The sequence below is a fragment of the Chelonia mydas genome, chromosome 5, assembly GCF_015237465.2.
Source record: "Chelonia mydas isolate rCheMyd1 chromosome 5, rCheMyd1.pri.v2, whole genome shotgun sequence".
Taxonomy (NCBI): Eukaryota; Metazoa; Chordata; order Testudines; family Cheloniidae; genus Chelonia; species Chelonia mydas.
The window spans coordinates 12171735-12198773 of NC_051245.2; the positions used below are offsets into that span (position 1 = coordinate 12171735).

Sequence of the window (27039 nt, forward strand, 5' to 3'; positions counted from 1 at the left end):
AGATTTCTAACCATCAGAGGAGTGAAGTTCTGGAACAGCCTTCCAAGGAAAGAAGAGGGGGCAAAAGACCTATCTGGCTTCCAGATTAAACTCGATAAGTTTATGGAGGAGATGGTATGATGGGATAACATGATTTTGGCAATTAATTGATCTTTAACTATTCATGGTAAATAGGCCCAATGGCCTGTGATGGGATGTTAGATGGGGTGGGATCTGAGTTACTACAGAGAATTCTTTCCTGGGTACCTGGCTGGTAAATCTTGCCCACATGCTCAGGGTTCAGCTGATCGCCATATTTGGGGTCGGGAAGGAATTTTCCTCCAGGGCAGATTGGAAGAGGCCCTGAGGGTTTTTCGCCTTCCTCTGCAGCATGGGGCATAGGTCACTTGCTAAAGGATTCTCTGCACCTTGAAGTCTTTAAACCATGATTTGAGGACTTCAGTAGCTCAGACATAGGTAAGAGGTTTATTGCAGGAGTGGGTGGGTGAGATTCGGTGGCCTGCGTTGTGCAGAAGGTCAGACTAGATGATCATAATGGTCTCTTCTGACCTTAATATCTATGAATCTACTCTAGCATGTAGTACCTAGGAGGCCTGGGGCAGTGCAAATACAATATAGAGTAATAGAAAGCCTGCTTTACCTTACACCAGGAGCCAGGGTTGCATCTGAACAGCCCCAGAATGTGGGAAGTATAAAGGCAGCTTAGAGGTAAGGTCCTGGAACAGAGGTTTTGGGGTCAAACTCTTTATATGAGGACCATCCGCCCAAATCCTTTTCCTTCCTCTGAGCGGCTGGTGTTTGTTGAACAGGAAAGAAAAGTAAAGGGCTCCCCAAGAGTGACAAACAATGAGAAAAGGCAAACACTATTACTGAGCACTTCCTAGAATAACATCACGCTATCTTATATAACACATGTGCTATGAGCCATAGCTTCAGTTTATCGCACAGTCTAGCGATGTCCCAAGGATGGTGCCTGGGAGATTAAGCGGGGACCAGCTCACACTAATGAATTGAAGCTGACAACTGCGAGCACAGACCCGGCTAAGAAAAAGTAAGAACATTCTTCCGTTAAAAATATCTTGATCAGAATACGGTGCATGTGATTCATAGGCAGGGATGAGCATCTACAATATATATAAATAGAATATCCTCCTTTCAGTTACTGCAGAGCAAGAGCTTGTATTTCTACAGGGTAGGAAGCAAAGCCACAAAACCAGATGTGGTCTGTAGTTCAACTACAAGCTGGTGGACTTGATGCAGGAATTCCTGGGAGAGATACTATGGTCTGTGTTCTTCTGACGAGATAATCACGATGGTCTTTTGTGGCCTTAAAATCTATGAAACTGGGTCTTTAGTTCATGTGAAAGATATCTAAGCAGAGCTGGTTGGAATTTTACATCCAAAACAGAGGGCTGTCAGAGAATGCTGATTCATGGAACATGAAACCTTCAGCTAATCAAAGGCGGGGTCCTTCAGGAGCTTGTCAAAGATTTGACCATTCGTGCTCAGCATACGCTGCAACGGCAGCGTGCCTGCCAAAACCGCAGTTTTCCAGGGATTGCAGCTCTGGGGGGACTTCCGATGCTTCCACTCTCCCTGCCATAGAGTTAGGAACCGAAAGCCCTGGGGTGGTCTCCTAGAATCAGCTCTTCTAGGGCAAATCCACCATGCAGACTGCCCCGGGCTAACAGCAACTATGACATTCACAAGAATGTAAAAAGAAAAGGAGTACTTGTGGCACCTTAGAGACTAACTAATTAGTTACTTTACAAGAATGTAAGTTCCACGCAGCAGCTGTGGGGAGTGGATTTTGTGTCAGAAGCACCGTGTGTCAGTGTTTCTTAAATGAATTTGTTTTTAAGATTTCCAGTTTGCAGGAAATGTTAAAAAAAAAAAAACCAACATTAAAATAATAGATTTATTCCCTTTGGAACTGAACCAAAGCAAAATTTCCTGTGAACTGCAAATCCTGCGTTTTGGCCAGCTCTAGATCTAAGTTCATGGGGTTTTCACTGTCCTTTCTTGCACTATTCACCCTTCTTAGATTCCCCTCTGGTACCCTCTTTCTACCTTTCACAGCTAAGTATGTTTGCCTTATAAACTTCTCAAAAATGCCAATGTTCTACTATGCTAGATTCCTCCCACAGGCCAGGGGGTCCCGGTGAAAAAAATAACTTGAATTTCTCAAGTGACTAGGAAAAACCCAGTTCACAAAGTAAAGGTCATAAGTGTGCTAAGCACCTGGCGCAGAAGCACGTTACAGGATTGGGCTCACGGAATGCTGCTGAGAAGCAAATATGAGCCCAAAGCAGTTTCATATAGCCTTAGAATTTGGGGTTAGGGTGGGAAGTTTCAAAAGCCAAATCCATATATCGTAACTGGTTCTTATCACAGGACTTGACCAAAGCAAAATCCTGGCTCCGATTCCCTCTTCAGGTTTGGGGGTGTTGGATGGTTCAAATTTTTGCAGCTGACTCCCCTCTCTGCTAAGAAGCCATCTACACTGATGTGTGTATAGATGCATTAAAATGAACAAAGACATACCATAGAAATAAGTTCAGACTCCTCCGGATTCTTCTTTGGTGACCTAACAGGCAAAGTTGCACAATTAAATAATTGAATTTTAATGTGGAGTGGAAAAGTGTAGGCTTGATGAAAATGCGAAACAGCAGCAGGAAAGATGGGGTTTAGTAAGATACTTGGCAAGAAACCAAGACAAAAGGTGGAGCAGGTGGCTACCTTCTAGCATTTCTTTCCAATCTGCCGTGTAACATGAAATGGTAGGAGGAGTGCTCAATTTGTTGCGTTATGATAGGAGCTGTTCTAGCTATATAAACTGGTGGGGCACTTGGTCTATTATCTCTGGCTCGGCACACATTCTTTAATAGATAGTCAGATACTGCATAGCAACAGCTGCCTTGCTGGACTCAGCTGGAAGGTAAGAAGAGTTTGTTTTAATGCAGAGCTTGAATTTCTTATGTATCTGTGCCTTTTCCCCCATGAATAGGAAAATACAGACAGTTAAAAAAACTCTTGAATGGAAGTAAATGAAAGTAAATAAAGCAGATTAGAGTAAGTGAAACAGCACCCGGGGACTGCCTCAACCATATTCATTACCAGCACTTTTCTGCTAGGCACTCCAATTACATTTATTAACCCGACTGACTGTACCTTTGATACATGCACTGTTTCTCTCTTATCTGTTCTGTTTACTGCCTTTTAATTTTGCAAATGAAAAATGACCAGACAAAACTGATCAGGATCACCTGTGATAGCAAAGCCAGAGATATTCTAATATTGGACAGATCTTTGCAAGTTGAACTATGGATGGATTTAATGCGTGTTTGATTGTCACAGTTGAGCTACATTTGAAATGAGTGTTTTAAGAAGGCATTTATCTATGAGCAATGTGCTGGAATTATGAATAGGCAGCAGATTTAAAACAAAGAAAAGGACGTACTACTTCACACAATACACAGTCAACCTATGGAACTCATTGCCAGGGGATGTTGTGAATGCCAAAACTATAACTGGGTTCAAAAAAGAACTACATAAGTTCATGGAGGATAGGTCCATCAATGGTTACTAGCCAAGATGGTCAGGGATACAAACTGATGTGCTGAGTGTTCCTAGCCTCTGATTACCAAAAGCTGGGTGGGATTGACAGGGGATGTATCACTGGATGATTGCTTGTTCTGTTCATTCGCTCTGAAGCAATTGGATTGGCCACTGTCGGAAGACAGAATACTGGGCTAAATGGACCATTGGTCTGACCCAGTATGGCCATTCTTATGGGAAATCACCAAACACCAATTTAACCATAAATTCCTTTATTAAATCCAAAGACCAAATGATACTTTATGCAGTAGCTCTAAATATAGCTAAGACCCTAAAAATGAGCAGTCACTCCATCCAATACAGTAACAGAGTATTCTTAAGTATGTGATCAGTATACTTACAAATAGGCCAGACCTTGGGCTGACCCTCTCATTCTGGTGTACTCCAGCTAGTACCAGGTTTCCCATGGCGCCACAGCGCCGGGCCCAGGCTCCAAAGGGGCCCTGCCCCCAACCCGCTCTGCTTGGGCTGCAAGGCCCCCAAAGCTCCTCTCTGCCCCTGCCCACTGCTCTCTCCTGCGGGGGAGGCAGAAGCTTGGTCCTGCCGGCTCCTGGGCTCCTGCTGAGGGCAGGCTCCTCCCGCACCCACCAGCAGCCAAGCTCCCCTGCCTCTTCTCCAGAGTGCGCCACATTCCCTCCCAGCGCTTCCCCCACCGCCAAACAGCTGTTTGCCAGTGCTCCGGGAGGGGGAGGGAGGAGCGGGGCCACAGCATGCTTGGGGGAAGAGGCAGAAAAGAGGCGGGGGCAGGGCCTTGGGGAAGGGGGTGGAATCAGGGCAGGGCGGAGCAAAGGTGGGGCCCCAGCACTCCCCCATCGCATCCTCCCCACCTCCCGCCGTGAGCCACTCAGGGCAGGGGGCTGGGGTGTGGGCTGGAGTCATGGGGGTGCTCCCAGCCCCCTGCCCTGACTCCTGCACCCTCTTTTCACACCCCCACGACCCCAGCCCTGACTCCTGCACTCCCCCATACCCAGCCCCCCCACACCCTATGCCCTGACTCCTGCACCCCCCCCACACACATCCCCACCCCCACCCTGAGCACCAAACAGGAGCGCCTGCACCCACCCACCCACACACACACATACACATTCCCACCTGCACCCCTCGCACCAAACAGGAGCTGCCCCAGATAAGCGCTCCACACCCCAACTTCCTGCTCCAGGCCTGAGCCCCCTCCTGCATCCTAACTCCTGGCCAGACCCTGCACCCCAACCCCCAGTCCACTCCTGCACCCAAACTCCCTCCCAGACCCTGCACCCCCTGCCCTGACTCCAACACCGCCCCCCAACCACATTCCCACCTCCACCCCTCGCACCAAACAGGAGCTGCCCCAGGTAAGCGCTCCACACCCCAACTTCCTGCTCCAGGCCTGAGCCCCCTCCCACACCCTAACTCCTGGCCAGACCCCACACCCCGATGGTTTTTTTACTTTCTTTTTTATATAAAGTGCTCTTATCCAAAGCGCTTTACAGTAGGTAGCTAAACGTACAAACAATATTTGGAAAGATCATTAAGTGGTCCGCCGAGACACGCCCCCCCCCCCCCCCCCCCAGTGATTTTCAGGTGGCCTGTGGAAAAATAAGTTAGACTAGAAAAACAATCAAGCTATCTCACTCTATTTTCGTGTACTCGCTATTACTTACAGGAGGAGGGTGAAGAAAAAAAGAATGAAAAAGGGGGCGGGGCGGAGCTAAGAGAGAATGTTCTTTTTCTCGGCTGGGTCCCAAGGAGGGGGCCCCAAAAATGAAGCTGAGCCCAGGGCCCCACTAACCCTAAATCTACCACTGGGGCTGACCCCTCCCCCGCAGCTCCCCACGCCGCAGCCAGGGGCTGACCCTCCCCCCCCTCCCCACTCCCCGAGCTCCGCATGCTGCTGCTAGAACTGGGGCTGACCCCTCCCTTGCCCCAGCTCCCCACACCGCTGCCAGGGGCTGAGGTTGGCCCCTAAACCCCCCCCACACACACACAAGCTCCATTCTGGCTGGGTCTGGGGCTGACCCCTCAAGCCCTGCTGCCTGACACCTCGCATCGCTGCTCCCCGCACACACATTCCTCCACACCCCGCTATGGGGGGGCACACTGGACTTTTTGGTAAACTGGGCATTTGTTCATTTGCTCTTGCCAACTGATCGGTGCAAGAGCAAACAGGATAAATGCCCGGTTTTGTCAAAATAGTCAGGATGGCCGGGACAGAGCTTAAAAAGGGAACAGTCCCAGCCAAACGGGGACGTATGGTCACCCTATCTCCAGGCAAGTGGATCCTGAGGGAGTCTGGCCAGGGCGGGAGCAGACCCTGGCCTGGCTAATCGCGCCACTCCCGGGAGACCGGATTCCCCACCCTGGCACTGGACCGGCCCCGGCTGCGCTGCCAGCTCAGCCTGGCAGACACCGACACCTTCCAGCAGGGCTGATGCGTGTGGCCAGGGGGCAGGGTGTGAGGTATCTGGAGGTGTGCGGGGGGGGACTTCTGGGGGGGGGGGGGTCTGTGTGTTGGGGTGCTGGGAAGTGGGGAGTCTGAGTGGGATGCTGTGTTGTTGTGATGGTGGGCTGTGGGGAAGTGCATTGGGCAGTAGTGGTGCGGCTGTGTGTGTGTGGGGGGGGGGTGCTGGGTTGGGGGGGAGTGCAGGCCGCTGTGCGTTTGTGGTGGAGGGTCTGTGTGTGGGGCTGCTGGGCATAGCAGTTCCGGGAGACACTGGGCATAGGGAGTCGGGGGCTGTGTGGCACAGCCTGGGCCCACCCCCGAGAGGAAGGGGCACACTGGCAGCATAGGGCTGGGCGGGCCATTGTGCGTCTGACAACTGCCGGTTTGAATACAGTGCCCTTGCACTGGGCTGGGTGGAGCAGGGCCGGCCCCACCATGCTATGCCCCATTGCCCCTGGCTGGTCCCTTGCTCTGGGGACCAAACTCCCCACGCCATGCTCCTTTGCCCCCATGGGGGCCCACAAATATGTTTGGGGCTGGGCCCACAAAAGGTTAATCCAGCCCTGAGTCTCCAGCATAATCAGGTAGAGTCTGACCAAGAACTTTCAGATTCATGGCTCTCTTTATACTCTTCAGCTAACTTGACAGCTTTAACAAAAACCCAGTTTGAGGCAGTTTATCCTTGCCCCTTTCCTTCCTCCAAGCTTCCCTTTCTTGTCTTCTCCCCACATCCTTGCTTGCCAGCAGAACAGTGGAAAATTTTGTGCTTGTTTCTTTGAAGACAATTTTCCTTTGTCTTGTTGGTGCAGCTCTTTGTTAGTTTTGGACTCATACATTTTCCCCACATTACAAGTTACTTATTATTCTCACGGCCTTCTTTTATTTGATTTTTGATGCCCTCTCCGTATTAGCCACAATCCATAAAGCAAATACATTATTTTCTTAACCAAACTTATGCTAACGCTAATTGTTTAATTTCATAATTATCCTACATTCACCACCTTAGAACCCTACATACTACATGGGCTTTACTACATTAAGCATTTTAAACATACATCTATAATTTCGCAACATCTTGTACAACTAATAAACTTGACAATACAAAATCAAAACTACAATTACCATAATCACACTGATAACTATCAAAGCTCTGAATGACAATCTTCACCATGACAGGCTTCAGAGTAGCAGCCGTGTTAGTCTGTATTCGCAAAAAGAAAAGGTGGACTTGTGGCACCTTAGAGACTAACAAATTTATTTGCGCATAAGCTTTCGTGAGCTACAGCTCACTTCTGTAGCTCATGAAAGCTTATGCTCAAATAAACTTGTTAGTCTCTAAGGTGCCACAAGTACTCCTTTTCTTTTTGCAAATCTTCACCATGGATGTAATTCCACTTTGTACCCTTGTTCCCACCAGGTGGAGCTAGTTAACTGCCGAATTCTCTGTGCATGGCTATTAAGCTTTTAAGATCCAGGTTCAAGTGAGGATAGCATGCCCAAATTTGGGTATTGCTTTTCAAGCATTCTCCTGTCATCTGAATTCAGCCCATCATTCAGTTACATTATGGAAAATGGGTATGGGCTGTAAAGGCTTTCCATTTATCACTGCAGTGAATTTTGGTGGGGTACAAAAAATTGGCCAGTCAGAATAACATTTTTTGGATCTAGCCACCGAAAGTGGTATTGCCAGCCACCAAGCAATATTTACCAATCCCAGCATAAGCAGTTTTTATTTCACCAGTTCCCCAGCATCTCAACTGTACTGTGCAGTTTGGAGATTGCTCCCGCAGAGTTAACTCACATGCCAGCAGCTCTGTCTGTAAGACATTACATAGGCATATATTGGTGTCTCCCAGGTGTGAGCAACAGGACAAGCCCAGGGCTTTCCAGACCTTGTCCTTATCTTGCAACAGTATTTGAGGAGGAGAAACAAACTCTTTTCCAATTTTATTAGTTGCCGTATCTTCCAGTACTTTGAGAGGTTTAACAGGGGTTTGAATGACCTGATCTGCAATTACTGGGACGGATAGCGTAGGTGGGATAAGGAGTCCTGTATTCTTTTCATGATATTGGAGCCTGGAGAGTTTTTGTTGTTATAGTTTTACACCAATCAGCCTCATCACATTTTCAGTTTCTCTGGGGTTATACAAGAGGGCAATTTACCTTATTCCATATCAGTGAGAGTGGCCTTGATTTTGGATAATACATTCTCTCCAGGCATAGAACAGGGTATGGCCCTGGCCATTGCCCCACTTTGATAACCTTAATTGGTTTGGTTAACTTGTTCGTTGACTTTGTGCTGTACTTCCTTAAACAAACTGCATATTATATACATTCAAAAGTTATTGATTAATGAGTTCTTTCCTGTGCTCAGTCACTGGCTCAGGATGTCCTGGCGTTGGAATGCATGGTCATGTTCCCACAAGGGCTCAATGTCTGCCTGGTTTCAGATTGATGCTCTGGCTCCAAACCACCTGCTACATCACTGGCAGATAGGCTCCGTTGGCTTTGCCTTTGAATTGATTTGGGTGCCTTTACTTCTGCATTTGTACCAACAAAGTCTTCCCAATAGTCCTTTATCATTTTGCCATACAATTAGCCAAGCTCCGGCAGACAGAATCCTTTTGGCAAAGGCAATGAAATCAAATTAAACAACACAGGTACATGTCTACATTGAACATTGTTGTATAGCTCTTCTTTAAGGGGCCTTAATACCAATCCATTACCGGGTCCTGCCTCTACCCTGAAGCACTCTGAGTTTTTCTTTTCAATGTACTTTTGTGCCACTCTTATTTCTACCCTTCCTGATCCCCAGAAGGGTACATATTGATAAGCCCTGTTTGCATAAACTTTTACAGGAAAAGCCCTGTTTACATAAACTTTTACAGGCATTTTACAAACTCTGTATAATGCCCCTCAGGCCTAGCATACCCATATGGAATATTCAAGGTACTGTTCCCTAAATAGGGATTGGTGCGATGCCTGTCATTCTTACACAAGTATCATGGCTTTGCTTGTTCTTAGACCACTTACAGATTTGAATGCAATATCCAGAGGCATTGTCTATTTCACCCCACAACTGTCCAGGGCTTCTGGCTCTCACTTCAGTGACAGAGACTTCTTCATATCTCCAAACTTAGATTGTTATTTCTGTGTTTATTGAGTTGCATTTTCCATGTACCGCAGTGGTAGACTTCTTATGCGCTATGACACCAGCTTCTCCATACACTGACAGTAGTCTGAACAATCCAACCCAATTTTTGGTGTTCCCTTTATGGGAACCTTTGTGCAACTTTCACTGAGCAGCAGGAGCCATCGATCCTTGTTTTTAGGTCCTGCTTCTATTTGTACCAAATAAACGGCAGGGCTGAGGTTTTGTATTATATAGTATGGGCCTCCCCACCCAGTTGCAAAAATGGGGGGTTGTCTGGGGTCAGCTGCACCATCACTCTGTCCCCAACTTGCCAATCTACAGTTTGGGCTTGTTTGTTAAAGTATGTCCTCATTTTGGCATGATCCTGCCCCTGCTGCTGTGCAATAGACACTTACATGTCTCATAAATTTTCTCCCAGCAGTCTTACCGGCTGAGCTGTGACCAACCCTTCCTTCATTAGGTTTGGCAATGGGGACAGCAAACAAATATTCTGGGAGTCTCATCTCTCCGCCCATCATGGCAATAAAAGGAGTGACACCGGCTGGTTTACTTTGGCTTCCCCCTTAAATCCATAAGAATCAAAGGCCACTTTTCATCCCAGTCTTTGCCTGATTCACACACCGCGTTGTTTCACTTGTTCTGTTTGTCCTTTCCACCAAGCCAGAAGCCTAGGGCTGATAGGATATGTGACATTTTTGCTCTTTTCCCAGAATGATGAAAGCACCTTTCATTGCCTTCCCTGTGAAAGTTGTTCCTCGAGCACTGTCTACGCCCTGGGGCATTCCCACCTAGAAAAGACATTCTGCAGTCTTGCTGTAACAGGTGCAGTGGCTTTTCAAGTAGGCAAGGCTTCTATCCATTCAGTAAAGGCATCAACAATCACAGGCTATGGCTACACTACAGCGCTTACAGCTGTGCCCCTGTAGCACTGCCCCTACAGATGCTCTAAGCCAACAAAAGATAACACTTCTGCCAGCATAGTGCTGTCCACACCGACGCTTAGGTCAACTTACATCGCTCGGGGGCGGGGGGGGGATTCACACTCCTGAGTGACATAGCTTACACCGACTTAAGCTGCTGTGTGTACATAGCCACAAATAAATATTGGTTGCCTCTTCTTGTATGTGGTAACTCCCCTGCATTGTCAATTGGCAATCTTTCCAAGGACCCCTGCCGTGCTGGGCCTGGCTAAATCCATGTTTTGTTTTCCCTGGTGGATTGTTTTTAGCACAAAACATGAAGTTTTACATTTCTGTGACTATTGGGCCACCAGGCCACCTTACTTAGTCGCTGATAAGTGGCCTCAGCATTTTGGTGGGCCCCCGATGGCACATCATGCACCAGTCTTAACATTTCCCTTTTAAGGGGAATCCAGACCGGGTCATGTAAATCATCCCCTTCACTAAGCAACAAGTTTCCCCTGGCAAGGAGCCATTTACCCTTCAGCTGGTTTAGCTCCCCGTATGTTACTTTGGGTGTAAAAGCAGATAGCCCTGGATCAGACTCTTGCAGAGTTACTAAATCACTGTTTTCTGCTTGCGCTCAGGTGGTACCAGCAAGGACTGGATAATTAGGGGCTGGACCCACCCAAACAGCAAATCCTGGGCTTAATTTGTGCCAGGACTGAGCCCTGGCACCTCTCAGCTTGGCAGGTCATAGCCCTCGTGCCTCTGGGCTTGTGGCGTCAGTTATGAAAGCAAAAGAATTGCTTGGGCCCAGCCCCTAATTGCTTGAGTCCCCGCCCTTCTTTCATTACAAATTAAGCATTGAGCAAATCCTGTGAGTGGGTCCCTTTTTGGTGATATAGAGTGAGGGGTCAGCCTAACATAAGCCGCTCAGGTTGCAGCCCTTCAGAAGTTAGATTCTGTACTGCACCTGGGATAAAAGGGTGAGGGGGCCCCTCTTGAGAGGGAATTCCTCCAGGACACTCCTCTGGAGCACCATCAATTAAGAGTCCCACCCTGGCAAAGGTGAGGGTTGTTTAAGAGGACAGACAGCAGTTTGCTGCTTTCAGCAGCCAGCGGTTGTGTTAAACTAGGACTAGACACTGTACTATCATTACAGTTTTACGTGTCCCAACTCACCCGACATCTGAAACGTGTCCCGGCCCACCACAAAGCTAATACGTGTTTTTCACCGAGGCTCCACTGCTTTTCAACTCCGTTCAGTACTCTGGAAGCATAAGCAATAGGTTTTCCTCTCCCGTGATAGCCCTGAGTTAACACAGCTGAAATGGCTGTGTCCCTGGTTGCTACAAATAGTCCAAAAGGTTTTGTATAATTTGGGACTGGAGCCCAAACCTCTTTGAAATAATACACTACCTGGATATGCTGGAGGTTCCATTCCCACTCTACCTTTTTCCGCTGCAGCGGGGAGAGGGCAGTGTGCCGCAGTGGCTGAGGTAGTCAGGGACAAAATCCCAGCAAAAGCTTCTCATGCCAAGTGCTGTTTCTGAGGTAGGGAGAGGCAGCTCCAAAATCAGTTTAATATTTTGTTTGTCTGGAGCTTGCTGACTGGGTTGCAGGGTTAGTCCCAGGAAGGAAACCTCCTGTTTCACTAGCTGGGCCTTTTTCTGGGTTTAGCTTGAGTCCAGCTTTCATCGAAACCTTAAGCAGGGCTTCCAATACTTTTAAATGGCTTTCCCCGTCAGTAAGATGCACGAGAATATCGTCTACAAATTGCACAACGTTTTCTTCATAGGTTTAACACTAATTATTTGAAGTTGTTTTCTATCTCGGGCATTTTAATCTTTTCTACTATTGCTTTAGTTTCAATACAGTTATTCTTTTTCACTTACAAAAGACCACCAGACAGATTTTTCGCTCCCTAATAACATTTACTTTACACCACAGTTAATCATAATTTTTAGATACGATTTTTCATGGTTAAGCACCATTTTTTTATATTTACTGATCTTTCTTGGCGCGGGGTTGTGGTTCCAAAGCACACAGCAATCTGAAAAAGAAAGCACAACCTACCATGGCTCCTCTCTGGAGCCCTCAGGATTTTAATTAAGGAGCATGTTTTGTTTACATTCCTTTTACGCCTGCATATGCTATGGGGACGTGCACATTCCTCCATAATTCACCATGCACTTTTTATTTGCTACAACATTATAATAGCCATATCAGTTTTCACATGAAGTATAACCATTTATTTTGTGCTCACAGAATTTCCATAAAAAGAATAGGAAGACTTGTGGTACCTTAGAGACTAACCAATTTATTAGAGCATAAGCTTTCATGAGCTACAGCTCACTTCACGAAAGCTTATGCTCTAATAAATTGGTTAGTCTCTAAGGTGCCACAAGTCCTCCTTTTCTTTTTACGGATACAGACTAACACGGTGGCTACTCTGAAACCTGTCAGAATTTCCATGCACCTTATCAACATGACTGTCTGATTACTCAGAGCCACCTTAAGGCCCAGTGTTCCTAATTGCATCTCTTATGTACCTCACCCCTGCCATTGCTCCAGAGGGGCACTGTCATTTTAATTTCTCATTCTTCTCCAGCAGCTCTGAGCTGCTGTTTTATTACTGAAAAAGGATCCAGAGTCTCTCCCCGCTCTCCTGGGTCTGGCTGCCCCTGCCACCACAGCCACGACCAGGACGCTGAACTTTATAAAAACACTGAGACACCCAAAGGATTAAATGCTAAATAACAAAGCCAAACAACACTAGCTAGCTGTGTTTGGCAAAATGTGTCTATCATTGTTGCAACTTTGAATGAACGATTCAAATGGATTTTTAGTGGCATTTTTAAAAAGCCAGTTCATTTTAAACATACAAAATAGGGTTTTACAAACCAGAAGTGTTTCTTTAGGTCCTTAAACCCTTACCTAATTACACAAATAGAGTTTTACATTAAAAAAAAAATCTTTTCTTAACGTCCTTGGCACTGGTCTAATTATTTTTACACAGTTGTACCCAGATTACACTCCCCAGTCAAGTTCCAATGGAAAACCCTGATTTCCTTTTAGTAACTTTGACTAAATCGTTCATAGTGAAATTATTCAAATCACACTGTCTCTCTGCCTGCAGCTGTCATTTATAATTGTTTATTTTCAGGTGATTCCTTTCAGAAAAGGCCCAATTTTCCTTCAGGACGGCTGTAAAGATTCCTGGGGACAAAAGCATAGTGGTAGTAGTTGCCGCCCCTTGACCCCTCCCCTCACTTGCCCTCCTGTATAATTTGTTTGACTGCCAGGGCTCCACCTGGCATGAGTGTACCAAGCTGTACTGCCATAACTAGGTTTTATTATCAAACCAAGCATTCTCTTCCTATAACACTTTCACGCTACCATTTCCACAACACCCTCCAAACTCTGTAGAGTTAATTTGTGCAAATGCTCCTTTTAACTCCTCACTCTCTTTCCTTAAATCACTTACTTATCTCCCAAAGAGACATACATTCACCAGCCGATTTCTCTCAGTGGCACAGAACTTATTTCTGGGGTTTTTTGCACTCCTAAATCAAGGTGGTGCTCTTTGCCCGGACAGACTTCGCCACCGCGTCCAGTGCCTGAAACACAGCTGCCTTAGTCTGTGCTTTCTTTAACCTTCGGATTGCTTAAGAAGGCAGTATTGATATTTGTCTCCAGGGTCACCCAAGGGCCTTATTCTTTGAAAATTTTAGCGGCATTTAATGGCCCACTGTCATGCTTTGCCAATAATGTACCTATTTACAGCATAGAATCACAGAATCATAGAATATCAGGGTTGGAAGGGACCTCAGGAGGTCATCTAGTCCAACCCCCTGCTCAAAGCAGGACCAATCTCCAACTAAATTATCCCAGCCAGGGCTTTGTCAAGCCTGATCTTAAAAACTTCAAAGGAAGGAGATTCCACCAGGTAACGCATTCCAGTGCTTCCCCACCCTCCTGGTGAAAAAGTTTTTCCTAATATCCAACCTAAACCTCCTGCACTGCAACTTGAGATCATTACTCCTCATTCTGTCATCTGCTACCACTGAGAACAGTCTAGATCCATCCTCACTGGAACCCCCTTTCAGGTAGTTGAAAGCAGCTATCTTCTCTTCCGCGGACTAAACAATCCCAGTTCCCTCAGCGTCTCCTCATAAGTCATGTGCTCCAGCCCCCTAATCATTTTTGTTGCCCCCTGCTGGACTCTTTCCAATTTTTTCACATCCTTCTTGTAGTGTAGGGTCCAAAACTGGACACAGTACTCCAGAGGAGGCCTCACCAATGTCGAATAGAGGGGAACGATCACGTCCCTCGATCTGCTGGCATTGCCCCTACTTATACATCCCAAAATGCCATTGACCTTCTTGGCAACAAGGGTACACTGTTGACTCATATCCAGCTTCTCGTCCACTGTAACCCCTAGATCCTTTTCTGCAGAATTGGTCCCTAGTCTGTAGCGGTGCATGGGATTCTTCCATCCTAAGTGCAGGACTCTGCACTTGTCCTTGTTGAACCTCATCAGATTTGTTTTGGCCCAATCCTCCAATTTGTCTACATCCCTCTGTATCCTATCCCTACCTCCAGTGTATCTACTTCTCTTCCCAGTTTAGTGTCATCTGCAGACTTGCTGAGGGTGCAATCCACGCCATCCTCCAGATCATTAATGAAGATATTGAACAAAACCGGCCCCAGGACCGACCCTTGGGGCACTACGCTTGATACCGCATGCCAGCTAGACATGGAGCCATTGATCACTACCCGTTGAGCCCCACAATCTAGCCAGCTTTCTATCACCTTATAGTCCATTCATCCAGCCCATACTTCTTTAACTTGCTGGCAAGAATACTGTGGGAGACTGTGTCAAAAGCTTTGCTAAAGTCAAGGAACAACACGTCTACTGCTTTCCCCTCATCCACAGAGCCAGTTATCTCCTCATAGAAGGCAATTAGATTAGTCAGGCATGACTTGCCTTGGTGAATCCATGCTGACTGTTCCTGATTGCTTTCCTCTCCTCTAAGTGCTTCAGAATTGATTCCTTGAGGACCTGCTCCATGATTTTTCCGGGGACTGAGGTGAGGCTGACTGGCCTGTAGTTCCCTGGATCCTCCTCCTTCCCTTTTTTAAAGATGGGCACTACATTAGCCTTTTCCCCAGCCTTTTTCCCAGCATTCACCAGGCCTTTGCAGGGCTCTGTCAGGAATTTCTTTATGGCATTCAGCAGACCTTGGTCATGATCTGTCAGGCATTCTTTTACAGCGGTATCCAAAGTACCTCCCTCGATTCCCCTGGTGTTACTGAATTTCTCTTGAGGAGAGAATTGTATACTGGCACCCGAGGATAGATTGCTACCTCTTCACTCTGGGGGGTTTACAGCAACTGACGTTCATTTCTGCGGTCCCTTCATGGGTCATCAAAATGTTGGAATAATGAATAATAATATGAGAAATCACCAAACACTAACTGAACCATAAATTCCTTCATTAAATCCAAAGCCCAAATGGTACTTTATCAGTTGCTGTAAACATGTCAGCCTAAAAATAAGCAGTCACCACACCCAGTATAGTAACAGAGTATTCTTAAATTTGTGAGCAGTATACTTACAAATAGGCCAAACCTAGGGATGACCATCTCATTCTGGCGTCTTTCAGTATGATCAGGTAGGGTCTGACCAAGAACCTATAGTTTCATGTCTGTCTTTATACTCTTCAGCTAACTTGTTAGTTTTAGCAAAAACCCAGTTTGAAGCACTTTATCTTTGCTCATTCCTTCCTCCAAGGCCTTCCTTTCTTATTTCTCTCCCCATCCTTGCTTGCCAGCAGAACAGGCTTGTTTCTTAGGGCTTGTTTCTTTGAAGACAATTTCCCTTTGTCTTGTTACTGCAGTTCTTTATTTTATTAAAAAGAAAAGGAGTACTTGTGGCACCTTAGAGACTAAAGTCTCTAAGGTGCCACAAGTACTCCTTTTCTTTTTGCGAATACAGACTAACACGGCTGTGACTCTGAAACCTTTATTTTATTAGTTAATTTTGGAATCATACATAAGAACATAAGAATGGCCATACTGGGTCAGACCAAAGGTCCATCCAGTCCAGTATCCTGTCTACTGACAGTGGCCAATGCCAGTTGCCCCAGAGGGAGTGAACTTAGCAGTTAATGATCAAGTGATCTCTCTCCTACCATCCATCTCCACCATCTTACAAACAGAGGCTAGAGACACCATTCCTTACCCATCCTGGCTAATAGGCATTAATGGACTTAACCTCCATTAATTTATCCGGTTCTCTTTTAAACCCTGTTATACTCCTATACATCCTTCCCACACTACAAGTAATATTAATTATTATTCTCACAGCCTTCTTTTACTTGCTGGTTGGGGCCTTCTTCCTACCAGCCACAAACATAAACCAAATATGTTATTTTCTTAACCAAACGTAAGCTAACTCTACTTTTCTAATTGCACATTTACCCTACGCAATGGAGCATGTCTAGCAAGCATAATAAATGCATTAGAAGCTTGCCAACATTTGGGATTGTGTGTGCGCGCGCACGCATGCACATCACAAAATATGCATTTTGTACTTAATATTGAGCAACATGAACTTAGATATATGGGAACAGATCTTAATCAACATCAATGGAGCCACATTTGCTTACGCCAGCTCAAAATCTTTCACAATAACAATCCTGAAGGAAGTGAGATATAATGAATGTAACTGCATGCTGGAATCTACTGGAATAAAGAAGGACCACCTGGGGCTTTAAATCCTCTTAAAATTATACAGAAACTTGAAAATCCTCAGGGTCACATTGGCAACAAGAGAAATTCTAGTGTAGAGAAGAGAATACCTTTTCTATCTGCAGATCAGTAGGCAAAGATCAACTCCCTCCTCCCCCCAAAACGCACAGGAGAGAAGTTGGAAATCAGCATTATCTGTGAGTATTGAGCTAATAATTCTAATGACAGTCTCTGGTCCTTTACCAGCTACAAGTAGACCTTGTACTCGTGTATTATAATGTATATTTTCTAATGAATGGACTACTAGATGTACAATTTTATTTCAATATGTGAAATAATATTTACAGCCCATGCCAGATGTTCCAGGATTCCATCCCCACCATCCACTTTACCTCTCTTCAGCTTTAGTAGGTCACTCCTGTAGGTGTGGTGGCAGCAGAATGCTATGGTTGCAATGTACAGCAGAATGGAATTGACTTGATTTGGGGAGAGGATAAACTTAGGCAATACCCAGAGCTCCATTTAAGACATATTGTTTCTGGATAGATGAGAGAGAACAATCAATTGGCTTCTCATTCACTGCAGAAGAATCACTTCCGTAGCTTAATTTTTGTACATCAGAAATTCATGTAGGTTTTTTTTCTTCCGATAGGGCTATTTCATTATAACTATGAAATATTTTAACTAAACAGTATTGTTCTTCGAAAGGCTATAATTTACTTACGGCTACAGCGAGATATTTTATCTGACAGCTCAAAATTCTCAAGGCAAGGGGAGTAAAAAAAGCAGTTGGAATCTTTGGATAATGTAAGCAATGCACCCACTTTGTGTAAATCAGCAGTAAATAGAGTAACTCTGTGATGTGACAGGTCAGAATTTGGTCAGATAAATTCCTTGCATCCTGATCACTTTCTAAATGCAGTTCTTGGGTGTTTATCTCTCACTCTTGAGCTGTATAAAATAGGAGTTGGAGCAGACCCATACATTGAGTTGTATCGTGTTCCAAATGAAACTCCCACAAAATAAGGAATATTCCTTAGCTCATCTACTTTTATTGTAGGTTCTATAGATCAACCAGCAGATTTTGTTTTTGTTTTTTTAATGATTTCATACCAAACCAGTAGGGAGCACATGTTATACATTATCATTGTAAATCCATAGAGACCAATGGAGTTACTCTGGATTTACAGAGGCATAATCAAGAACAGAATTTAACCCTTCACTGGAATCTTAGAACAAAAAAAAAACATTTTTTTTACAGGATCATGAAACTCAGAGAGAAACAAAAGAAATTGAAGCCAATTATTCCAGTCACATGTCACTGCAGAATTGTCCCCTGATGTACATTTTCCAGTTCCTCCTCACCTCTCATTTAAAATACTCTTTAGAAGAGTGGAAATCAATGTTAATTTTACTTTAATAGCATATTTATTTATTAAAGGACGACCTGCTGGCCTGAGTAACTACCATGAATTCAAGAGACTTACTCCAACTTTACTCCCATGTAACCTACATCAGAATGTGGCCCTGTGAGCACATTTTTCAACTTAAGATTTCATGTTATTACCTTATAGTATCTTAGACTGCAATGAAAACCTCTGTAAGTCTGCAGTTTCATTAAAAACATTCAAAAACCTCCTCTGTCAGACTCAATTTTTCAGTGGGTCAGATCTCACTTCAGCTTTCCTTTGAGCACGAGATGGAGCCATAAATATTTAGTTTACACCTTGCAGGTTGTACAGAGTTCTCTATCCTTTTGGGTAGGGGCAGGATTGGGGTAGGAGAGATACTCATCTTGTTCTTTATTAATATATTTGTTTATAACAATATAAAGACCAAATCATACAAGACTTTTGGGCAAAATAAGGTGATTTCCCCATCCTCCAGCAGCAAGCATACTGCTAATATCATGGCAAGAAAGCCAGGACACATTACACAGCTATTTTGATAGATGAGCCATTCCATACAAGAATAAGCCAGTAATTTGGAATCCAAGCTGTGATCCTGCATCATTTAAGTCAATGAAAACAGGATTTGGCCCTTAATAATCCCATGACCCTTCCTGAGATTAATCATGAACTCTGCCTATTACATGCCATGCTGCTGTGGGCATGCTTCCTACGATTTTCTTATGCTTGCCCTTTATCACACATGACACGCTAGGAGGAATGAATGGATGTTCTCTGAGCCATATTTGTGACATCTCCAGTAGGCCACTCTCGGCTGACTCATCTCTTGATGGACGCAGGCCTAACGAATCTGAGTGAAAGCACCACCTCTGGCCTGCACACTCTCCAGACCTCCCTGCAAGAGTGCCGCTTTTGGATATGCTGGAAAAACAGATAGGCATAGCTTTAATGCAGCTTTTTCTGAGGATTAAGTTCAGGCCAGGACAGTGGAGGGACACATCCAAACAAATGTCACACTCTCCTCTCACTTTGCCTCGCTGTCCCTCACAGAGAACTGGAGCAATTTCTGCTCTCAGTTATGCCCATGAAAATCCAGAGCAATTCCATTCAATTCAGTGGAGTTCCCCAGATTTACACCTGCATAGTGGAGAGCAGAATTTGTCCCATAAGATAATTGTATTTAAACTAATTGACTGTCCCCTTAAGCGTTCCAGAACACGTGACCTGATGAATAACATAATGACTAGGTCCTCTTGGCATTCACACACTCTCTTACATTAAGAGTTCCACATTTCACTGAAGCTTAAAGCACTAATGTGCCAGCATTAATCTATATCCCAGGGCAAGTATTCCTTTGAACAAAGAGCGGAAACTATTGGAAGCTGCCCTAACCATGTTTTTCATCACAGGGCAGGTTCTGCATAAACAGTAAGCACCAATAAAGTTTAAATTTCACTATTAATGTAGGCTCTTGTTCAACAGAACACTTAAATCCCTTGTTGGCTTCAGTGGAATAAGCCTATTCTTAAATTCCTTACTGAATAGGAATGGACTCACGCATATACAGACAGTTAAGTATGTGCTGTCTTGAATTTAGGCCTTAAGCATATACCATTTTCATCTCTACTATACAACTTACCTGACCAGGTATGCAGACCCTTCTTAGTAGGGACATTATGTTCCCTACTGTGTAACATTTCCAAATTACTTTGATGTAAACAATCTCAGTTAGCTTTCCAGCTGCAAACCATTGTACAGGCAATCACAACATCTGAGTTTTACAGCCTCATTGGTAGATGCCTCGGTTTTGCTGCCAAGCAGTGTGGCGTCATTGTATTTCTTTGTGTGTTTTAAAAAACCCGTCCTGGACAGACCATCTCATTTACAAAGTGTTTACAGCATGATCTCTTTCAGATAAACCACTCGTGTTTCAGTTTGTCAATTGGGTCCTGCGAGGGACGTCCCAGGTGATGTTCGTCAATAACCCTATCAGTAGGCTTATCGTGTACACAAATACCTAGTTACTCAATTAGAATGCAAGGAAGCATGTGAGGAATGCTAAACGCTGCATACAGATTGTATTTTTCTGCCAAACCCAAAACACACTTTCTATTGGTTTTATGAATTAGCCAGTTTTTTTCTGCATAATAATTAACGCGGGGGGAAATCATTCTTTTGTTTAAGTGCTGAGTCATTTGTTTGTACATTCATCCATTGCCTGCAAGCACTTTTCTTGGATGGGAAAATTCTGATACTTGATTTTTGATACTGGAATGGCCAAGTAGAACCCCATTCTGAAATGAAAGATTCAAAAAATAATAAAAGTACAACGCATCTGGTGCAGCGATTATGCCTAGGAAAGTGAAGAAGGTGGGAAGGTTAAACAAAAAACAAAAATGAGTAACAGAACCATGGAGATATGTACGTACAGCCCGTGCTGCACTGAGTAACCACGTGATCTTATTATTGTCATCATTTTCTTCCTTTTCACTCCCCTCACTGGTCTGTTGATACCGCTTATTGATTGGGTCACACACCTGAAGTAAGATTGTACGCTCTTCCAAGCAGGGATCACATCTGCACTGGTTTTGGTGAGGCATCTACACTAGCAGAGTTTTGGTTTTTCAAAAAAAAAATGTGATTTTTGTATGTTTGGGCAAAAATTGATTTTTATATTTTTTTCAAAGTTGTGCCATAGTCTATGGCAGTAAACTGGTGGCCAGTGTGTGCATGTAACCATGTGTTCCTCCAGACTGAGTCAGAACTGCTCAGCTGTGTGTTATAGGCCCTAAACTGCTACAGCTAAGGGAGAGTCTCCTTTAGTGTAAGTAATAGGGCCTGTACTTTTGGAGCATGATTTCTATCCCTACTGCTGCCATGAAGCTCCAAATGACCATAATGTGCAGCATAGTGATAACTGTTAAGTCCTAAACAGCTATAGATTTATTATAATCTTTGTGTGTGAAATATAGTGTCATATTTAAATTATCTACTCACAGTCTTAACCAGTAGGGGTGCCCTAGTACATTTCGCTTCCTGTGTAGGCAATAGTCCACCAATCAGAACAGATGTAGCTTTAGTTTGCCATTCACTGCAATGTCTTCTTTTCCTCAACAATTGGCCTGGATGGGTCCTATCGCTCCAAATAGTGAGTGAATTCCAGTGAAAGCTTTGTGGATTTTGAGCTCGTGGTGCTAAATTGGGAATTGCTCCCTAAGCACTTGAGACGAGATTTTCAAAAATAGTGTGTGTGATTAGGATCCTACATTCATAAAGTCTTTCCAGTGACTTCAACAGGCCTCAGATCAGGCCCCTAGTCTCTTAAATAAGTGCTGAGCACTTTTGGAAATCAGGCATTCAGGCCCATAACCGCAAGGGCATTTAGATGCCTAACTCACATTGATCTCCATGGGAACTAGGCACCTACGTATCTTTGAGGATCTGCACCTACGACCCTAATTCAGCCAAACATATAAGCACATGCTTATCTTTATGCAAGGGAGTAGTGGTGTGAGGGACAATGCACATGTTTAAAGTTAAGCCTGGTTTTTTTTGTGCTTTGCTGTATTTGACTTCATTTAAGTGATTAAATATGGGCATGTGGTCCTAACTTTAAGCACTCACTTTTGATGGCTGGAAGAAACAGCTAGACAAACTCAAGCCAAAAATAAGGTGAAAAAAAATGTTAACAGTGAGTGTACATATCCATTGGAACAGCTTCCCAAGGGATGTGGTGGAGTCTCCATAACATGGAGTTTTGGGACGAAATCTTGGCTCCACTGACATCAGTGGCAAAACTCTCATTGGCTTCAATAGGGCCATGGTTTCACCCTTTAAATCAAGGATTGATTTATTTCTAGGTTGTAGCTGAACCACATGTTATTACTGAGATAAACTATGGCCCAGATTATGCCTCAGGTCATTCTAGATTACCATGGTTCCTTCTGGCCTTCAGATTTATGAAACTATGAAAATCTTGACCTTGGGTATTGTGGTGAGGGGCAATACAGAGAACCTGAGAGAGATTAAAGATATGACCTTCTCATCCAGTGAAGAGCGATACTTTAAAGAAAAGCAGATAGTTCCATAATAGACCACCTTCTCTCTAATTGTTCCCAGTTTCAGTATGCAATACATACTAAGTGGCAGAGGGAATAAATAACGGACATATTGGGGCTTCGTAATGCATTGTCTCCTTTCCTGAATTCCTTCAAAGGCTCCGAAAGCAACCATGGAGGGTGCTGAAGTCAAGATAGAAGTGAAAGGGGAAAAGAAGACACAAAACCAGACTCCAGTGAGAAAATGTGGGAAGCAAGTCTGCAAAGCCATTTGCTATATCACAGGAGACATGAAAGAGTTTGGAGACTGGCTTCAAGGTAAGCCCATTTCAACTGAGCCAATTTGAATACATCAGAAAAGCACTGTGACTAATAAATAGCGACCAGCATGTTCGATCTGTGTTAACTAATTCAAGGATGAGCTGGTTCAATAAACTGCAGAACAGAAATGATAATACTGAACCATTCCTACATTGTAGGGGAAATGCCCCCTTGTGCAAAGAGCCAAACCAAGGCTCATCCACCATCCAAGTCCAGAGGGTGCACAAGCTGAAATTCACCCCATTGTGCCGGCCCCTCTGCAGAGGAGTGAATTTCATCCTGTGAGCATAACAGAGGATGTTTATTTCAATGCTGGCTCATTCCTTATCATGTGCCCCTTTCTTTCCCACAGACTAATGTTTATCATGCCCAAATGCCAGTGTGAAGTTAAATCATTCATCCATGGGTTTTGATCTCTCAATAAATCAGCATCGAGATACTCACCTAACCTGCCATCCAAGATGCAGACATCATACGTCAGCCAGTTTGTATAAATCTGGCACCGTATGCTTTAGAATAGGGAATTCTAACAGCTGTGCTATTCATCTCAGTTAGTTTTCCAGCTGCAGACCATTATCCAGGCAATCATAAAATCTGAGTTGAGTTTTACAGCCTCGTTGATACATGCCGTGGTTTTGCTGCCAAGCAGTGCGGCATCCTTGCATTTCTCCATGCGTTTCCAGAAAACCATCCTGGACAGACCATCTCATTTACCAAGTGTTTACAATATGATCTATTTCAGATAAACCGCTCCCGTTTCAGTTTGTCGACTGGGTCCTGCGAGGGACATCCCAGGTGATGTTCGTCAATAACCCTATCAGTGGGCTTATCATGATTGTTGGGTTCCTTGTCCAGAATCGTTGGTGGACGCTCACAGGCTGTTTAGGAACTGTTGTCTCAACGTTAACAGCACTTATTCTGAGTCAGGACAGGTAGGTTGGTCTTGTGATTTAAAATATTGTGATAAGTGAGAAATAGGATCCTGATGTGCTGAATAGCTAGTACTGCCTTAGCTTAACATATTAATAGAAAGAAAAAGTGCTTATATAGGTGGTTATACTCTGAAACATAACCTCTGGGGAATGCTGTCTTCACTAAGAAATACACTTTTCCTACACCTTCAAGGCCCGAGCTCCTGAAATCCTAACTGAGGCAAAACAAGCCCAGGAGTTAGGATAGGTGCACGCTGCAATAGACAAACCTGAGCTAGCTTTGGCCTAGCCAGCTGGAATAACAATAACAGTGAAGCCGTAGCTGCTGAAGTACATACCAGAGTGCTGGGCGGGGCTGTACAACCCATGGCTTCACTGCTGTTGTAGTCTGAGCTAGCTATATCGTAGAATTATAGACTCGTAGGACTGGAAGGGACCTGGAGAGGTCGTCTACTCTAGTCCCCTGCACTCATGGCAGGACTAAGTATTATCTAGATCATCCCTGACAGGTGCTTGTCTAATCTGCTCTTTGAAATATCCAATGAGGGAGATTCCACAACCTCTCTAGGCAATTTATTCCAGTGCTTAACCACCCTGGCAGTTAGGAAATTTTTCCTAATGTCCAACCTAAACTGCCCTTGCTGCAATTTTAGCCCATTGCTTCTTGTCCTATCCTCATGAGCGGTGGGTATAATAGGCCAGGGGAGGCTAAGCCACCTTCCAATGGAGGAACGCCGGCCTGCCACCTTTGGAGCGCCACTGCTGAAAGGGTGCTGGGGCTATGGCCCTGCCCACGCTGCTCCTCTTACACCCATGTTCCGCCTCTTCCTCCTGAGGGCCCGCCGTTGCTCCCCCTCTTCCTGTCCCCGCTCCTCCCCTTACCCAGAGACCCCATCCACCTGCCACTCGCACCTCTCCGCCCCCGGCAGGCGGGGCAGGTCTGGAAAGGGGGTGAAAAGGGGCCAGCAGTGGGCAGGAGGGGATCTTGGGGGAAGGGGTGAAGAGTCAAGCCCTGCATGGATCCAAATGTATATCCATGGATGCAGATATCTGAAGATATAAATCGGATATCCGTGAAGCTGCAGGGCTGTACCGGGAACTGCAACAGCAAAACCAGCCGCACATTGGGCCGCTGCTACCAGGAACCCATGCCCTGTGCCGGCAGCTCTTCCAGTGTGGCTGAAGGGCACCAGGCTCACCAGCAGCTGTCCCTGGTCGCACTAGTCCTGTCCGGGAGCGTGCAGCCACTTGCATGACTAGGGACAGCGGTTCCCAGTAAAGCCCTGCAGCTCCACGGACATCCAATTTATATCCGCATTCGCGGGGCTGGAGAATGGGTGGGGCCTTAGGGAGAGAAGGCCAAGCAGGTGTGGGCCTCGAAGCAGAGCAAGGGGCATGGTCCCCCACTTCTAGGGAGCGTCCGGCACTTGCACACAGCCTCCCCAAATGCAGGAGTCACACCGCCCATGCCTGTCCTCAGAGGTTAAGGAGAGCAAATTTTTCCCCTCCTTATAACAACCATTTATGTACTTGAAAACTGTTATCATGTCCCCTCTCAGTCTTCTCTTCCCTAGACTAAACAAATCCAATTTTTTCAAATTTCCCTTATAAGTCATGTTTTCTAGACCTTTAATCATTTTTGTTGCTCTCCTCCTGACTTTCTCCAATTTGTCCACATCTTTCCTGAAATGTGGCACCCAGACCTGGACACAATACTCCAACTGAGGCCTAATCAGCACAGAGTAGAGCGGAAGAATTACTGTGTCTCGTGTCTTGCTTACAACACTCGCAGAATGATGTTTGCTTTTTTTGCAACAGTGTTACACTGTTGACTCATATTTAGCTTGTGATCCACTATGACCCCCAGATCCCTTTCTGCAGTACTCCTGCCTAGGCAGTCATTTCCCATTTTGTATGTGTGCAGGTGATTGTTCCTTCCTAAGTGGAGTACTTTGCATTTGTCCTTATTGAATTTCATCCTGTTTGCTACAGACCATTTCTCCAGTTTGTCCAGACCATTTTGAATTTTCATCCTATCCTCCAAAGCCCTTGCAACCCCTCCCCAGAGCTGGCCCTATACCGAATGGCACCCCAGGTGAGGAGCGCGTTTGGCGCCCCTCCCCCTCCATTAAACTTTTGAATACCTTATTTTTTATTGCATTTGTAGCTCATTGCATGACTTTGATGCACGATTTGCATACATGATTTATCCCTGTCACACAAGACGATAAATTTGCATGCTAGGATCTGTACATCTGTATTTATTCTTGCCATATATAAGCAAATTTTAAAAATTGATTTCCTCTAAGCTTATAGAAACTTTTTAATTTTAAGTATAACTGAAACGTACTAACATCAAGAAATGGAAGTGTGCACCAGCACTGGGTGGACCGGTATCAAATAGTGTCACAGTAGGTGACAGCCTTAGAAGAGGTGGGGCCGGAGCACAGCAGCTACCTAGGAGAGCACCTGGTTGCAGTGGCTGCCCCTTGCCCAGGCTGGGCTTCCGCAGACAGTGGCCAAGCAAGCTGGAACCCCCCTAAAGTCCCCAGAAGCCAAGCTCGGGCAGGGAGAAGGTTTTGCTGCCGCCCCTCCCTGACCAGGTTCTCTCCCAGGCAGGTGCCGCTGCGCACAGAGCATGCCGGTGGGTGGGGGGGGGGGAAGGAAGGGGGGTCCAGCTTGCTCAGCCTGTGTCCCGGAAGCTGAGCTGCAGCAGGGAGTGGGCTGCCGCTACCGCCCCTCTCTAGCCAGGCTGTTTCCCAGACAACTGACTACGCTGCACCGAGCAGCAGCGACTGGGAGCAGCTCCGGCCCGCTCCCGGCCCTGGGCAGGCTGCCAAGGAGAGCAGCTGAACATGGCAGGGGGTGGAAGGGGAAGCTGGCACAGCAGGAGGACAGAGCCCCTCCCCCCGCCCCACAGGTAACGTGCGGTGGGGTTAGGGGGCGGGGACAGTGCAGGGCCCCGGGCTGGGGTTGGGGCAGGGAGGAGACACGTGGGGAGGTGACATGTCCTCCACTTTAGCTGGTGCCCCCCCCAAATATAGGGAGGCACCAGTCATCATCGTCAGTCAAAGATAGGTTTCACAAGCCTCATCTTCGAAAAGCTGCACGCATCACTCGCAACTGTGACCGGCACCGTGAGCAGAAGCCTCAAAGCTATCCACAGGTTAGGAAAAGTGTCCTTCAGCTCTGCCTCATGAATGAATTGGAGAACTTGGAATGGAGAGTGCTTCCCGTGTTGCAAAATGTGGCGGATGTTGTCCAATTTAACATAGAGCTCTTTATCATTGACATCCTAATATTACCCATGTGTCAGCGTCCGGTGAAGGTCCGTGCAATTGTCCAAGAGTGTTTTCCTGTCTGCCGGCAGCTTACTAAGGTCATTCAACCCCCCCCAGGTCATTTCATGGTGCTTCATTTGTCCAAACCTTTCTTCGATAGACACTTGAGCAGTGTCTATGAGCATGCAG

General features: G+C 45.5%; 1 protein-coding gene across 1 annotated transcript in view; it reads left to right on the forward strand.

Annotated features, from left to right (window-relative positions):
• Positions 1 to 907: 907 nt before the first annotated feature.
• LOC102945845 (urea transporter 2) overlaps positions 908 to 27039 on the forward strand; it is a 41343-nt gene continuing 15211 nt past the window's right edge. Inside the window, exons 1-3 of the mRNA XM_043547354.1 lie at positions 908 to 1051; positions 22475 to 22634; positions 23380 to 23569. Coding sequence (XP_043403289.1) covers positions 22490 to 22634; positions 23380 to 23569 — 335 coding nt within the window. The 5' untranslated portion in view covers positions 908 to 1051; positions 22475 to 22489. The remainder of the gene's footprint in view (positions 1052 to 22474; positions 22635 to 23379; positions 23570 to 27039) is intronic.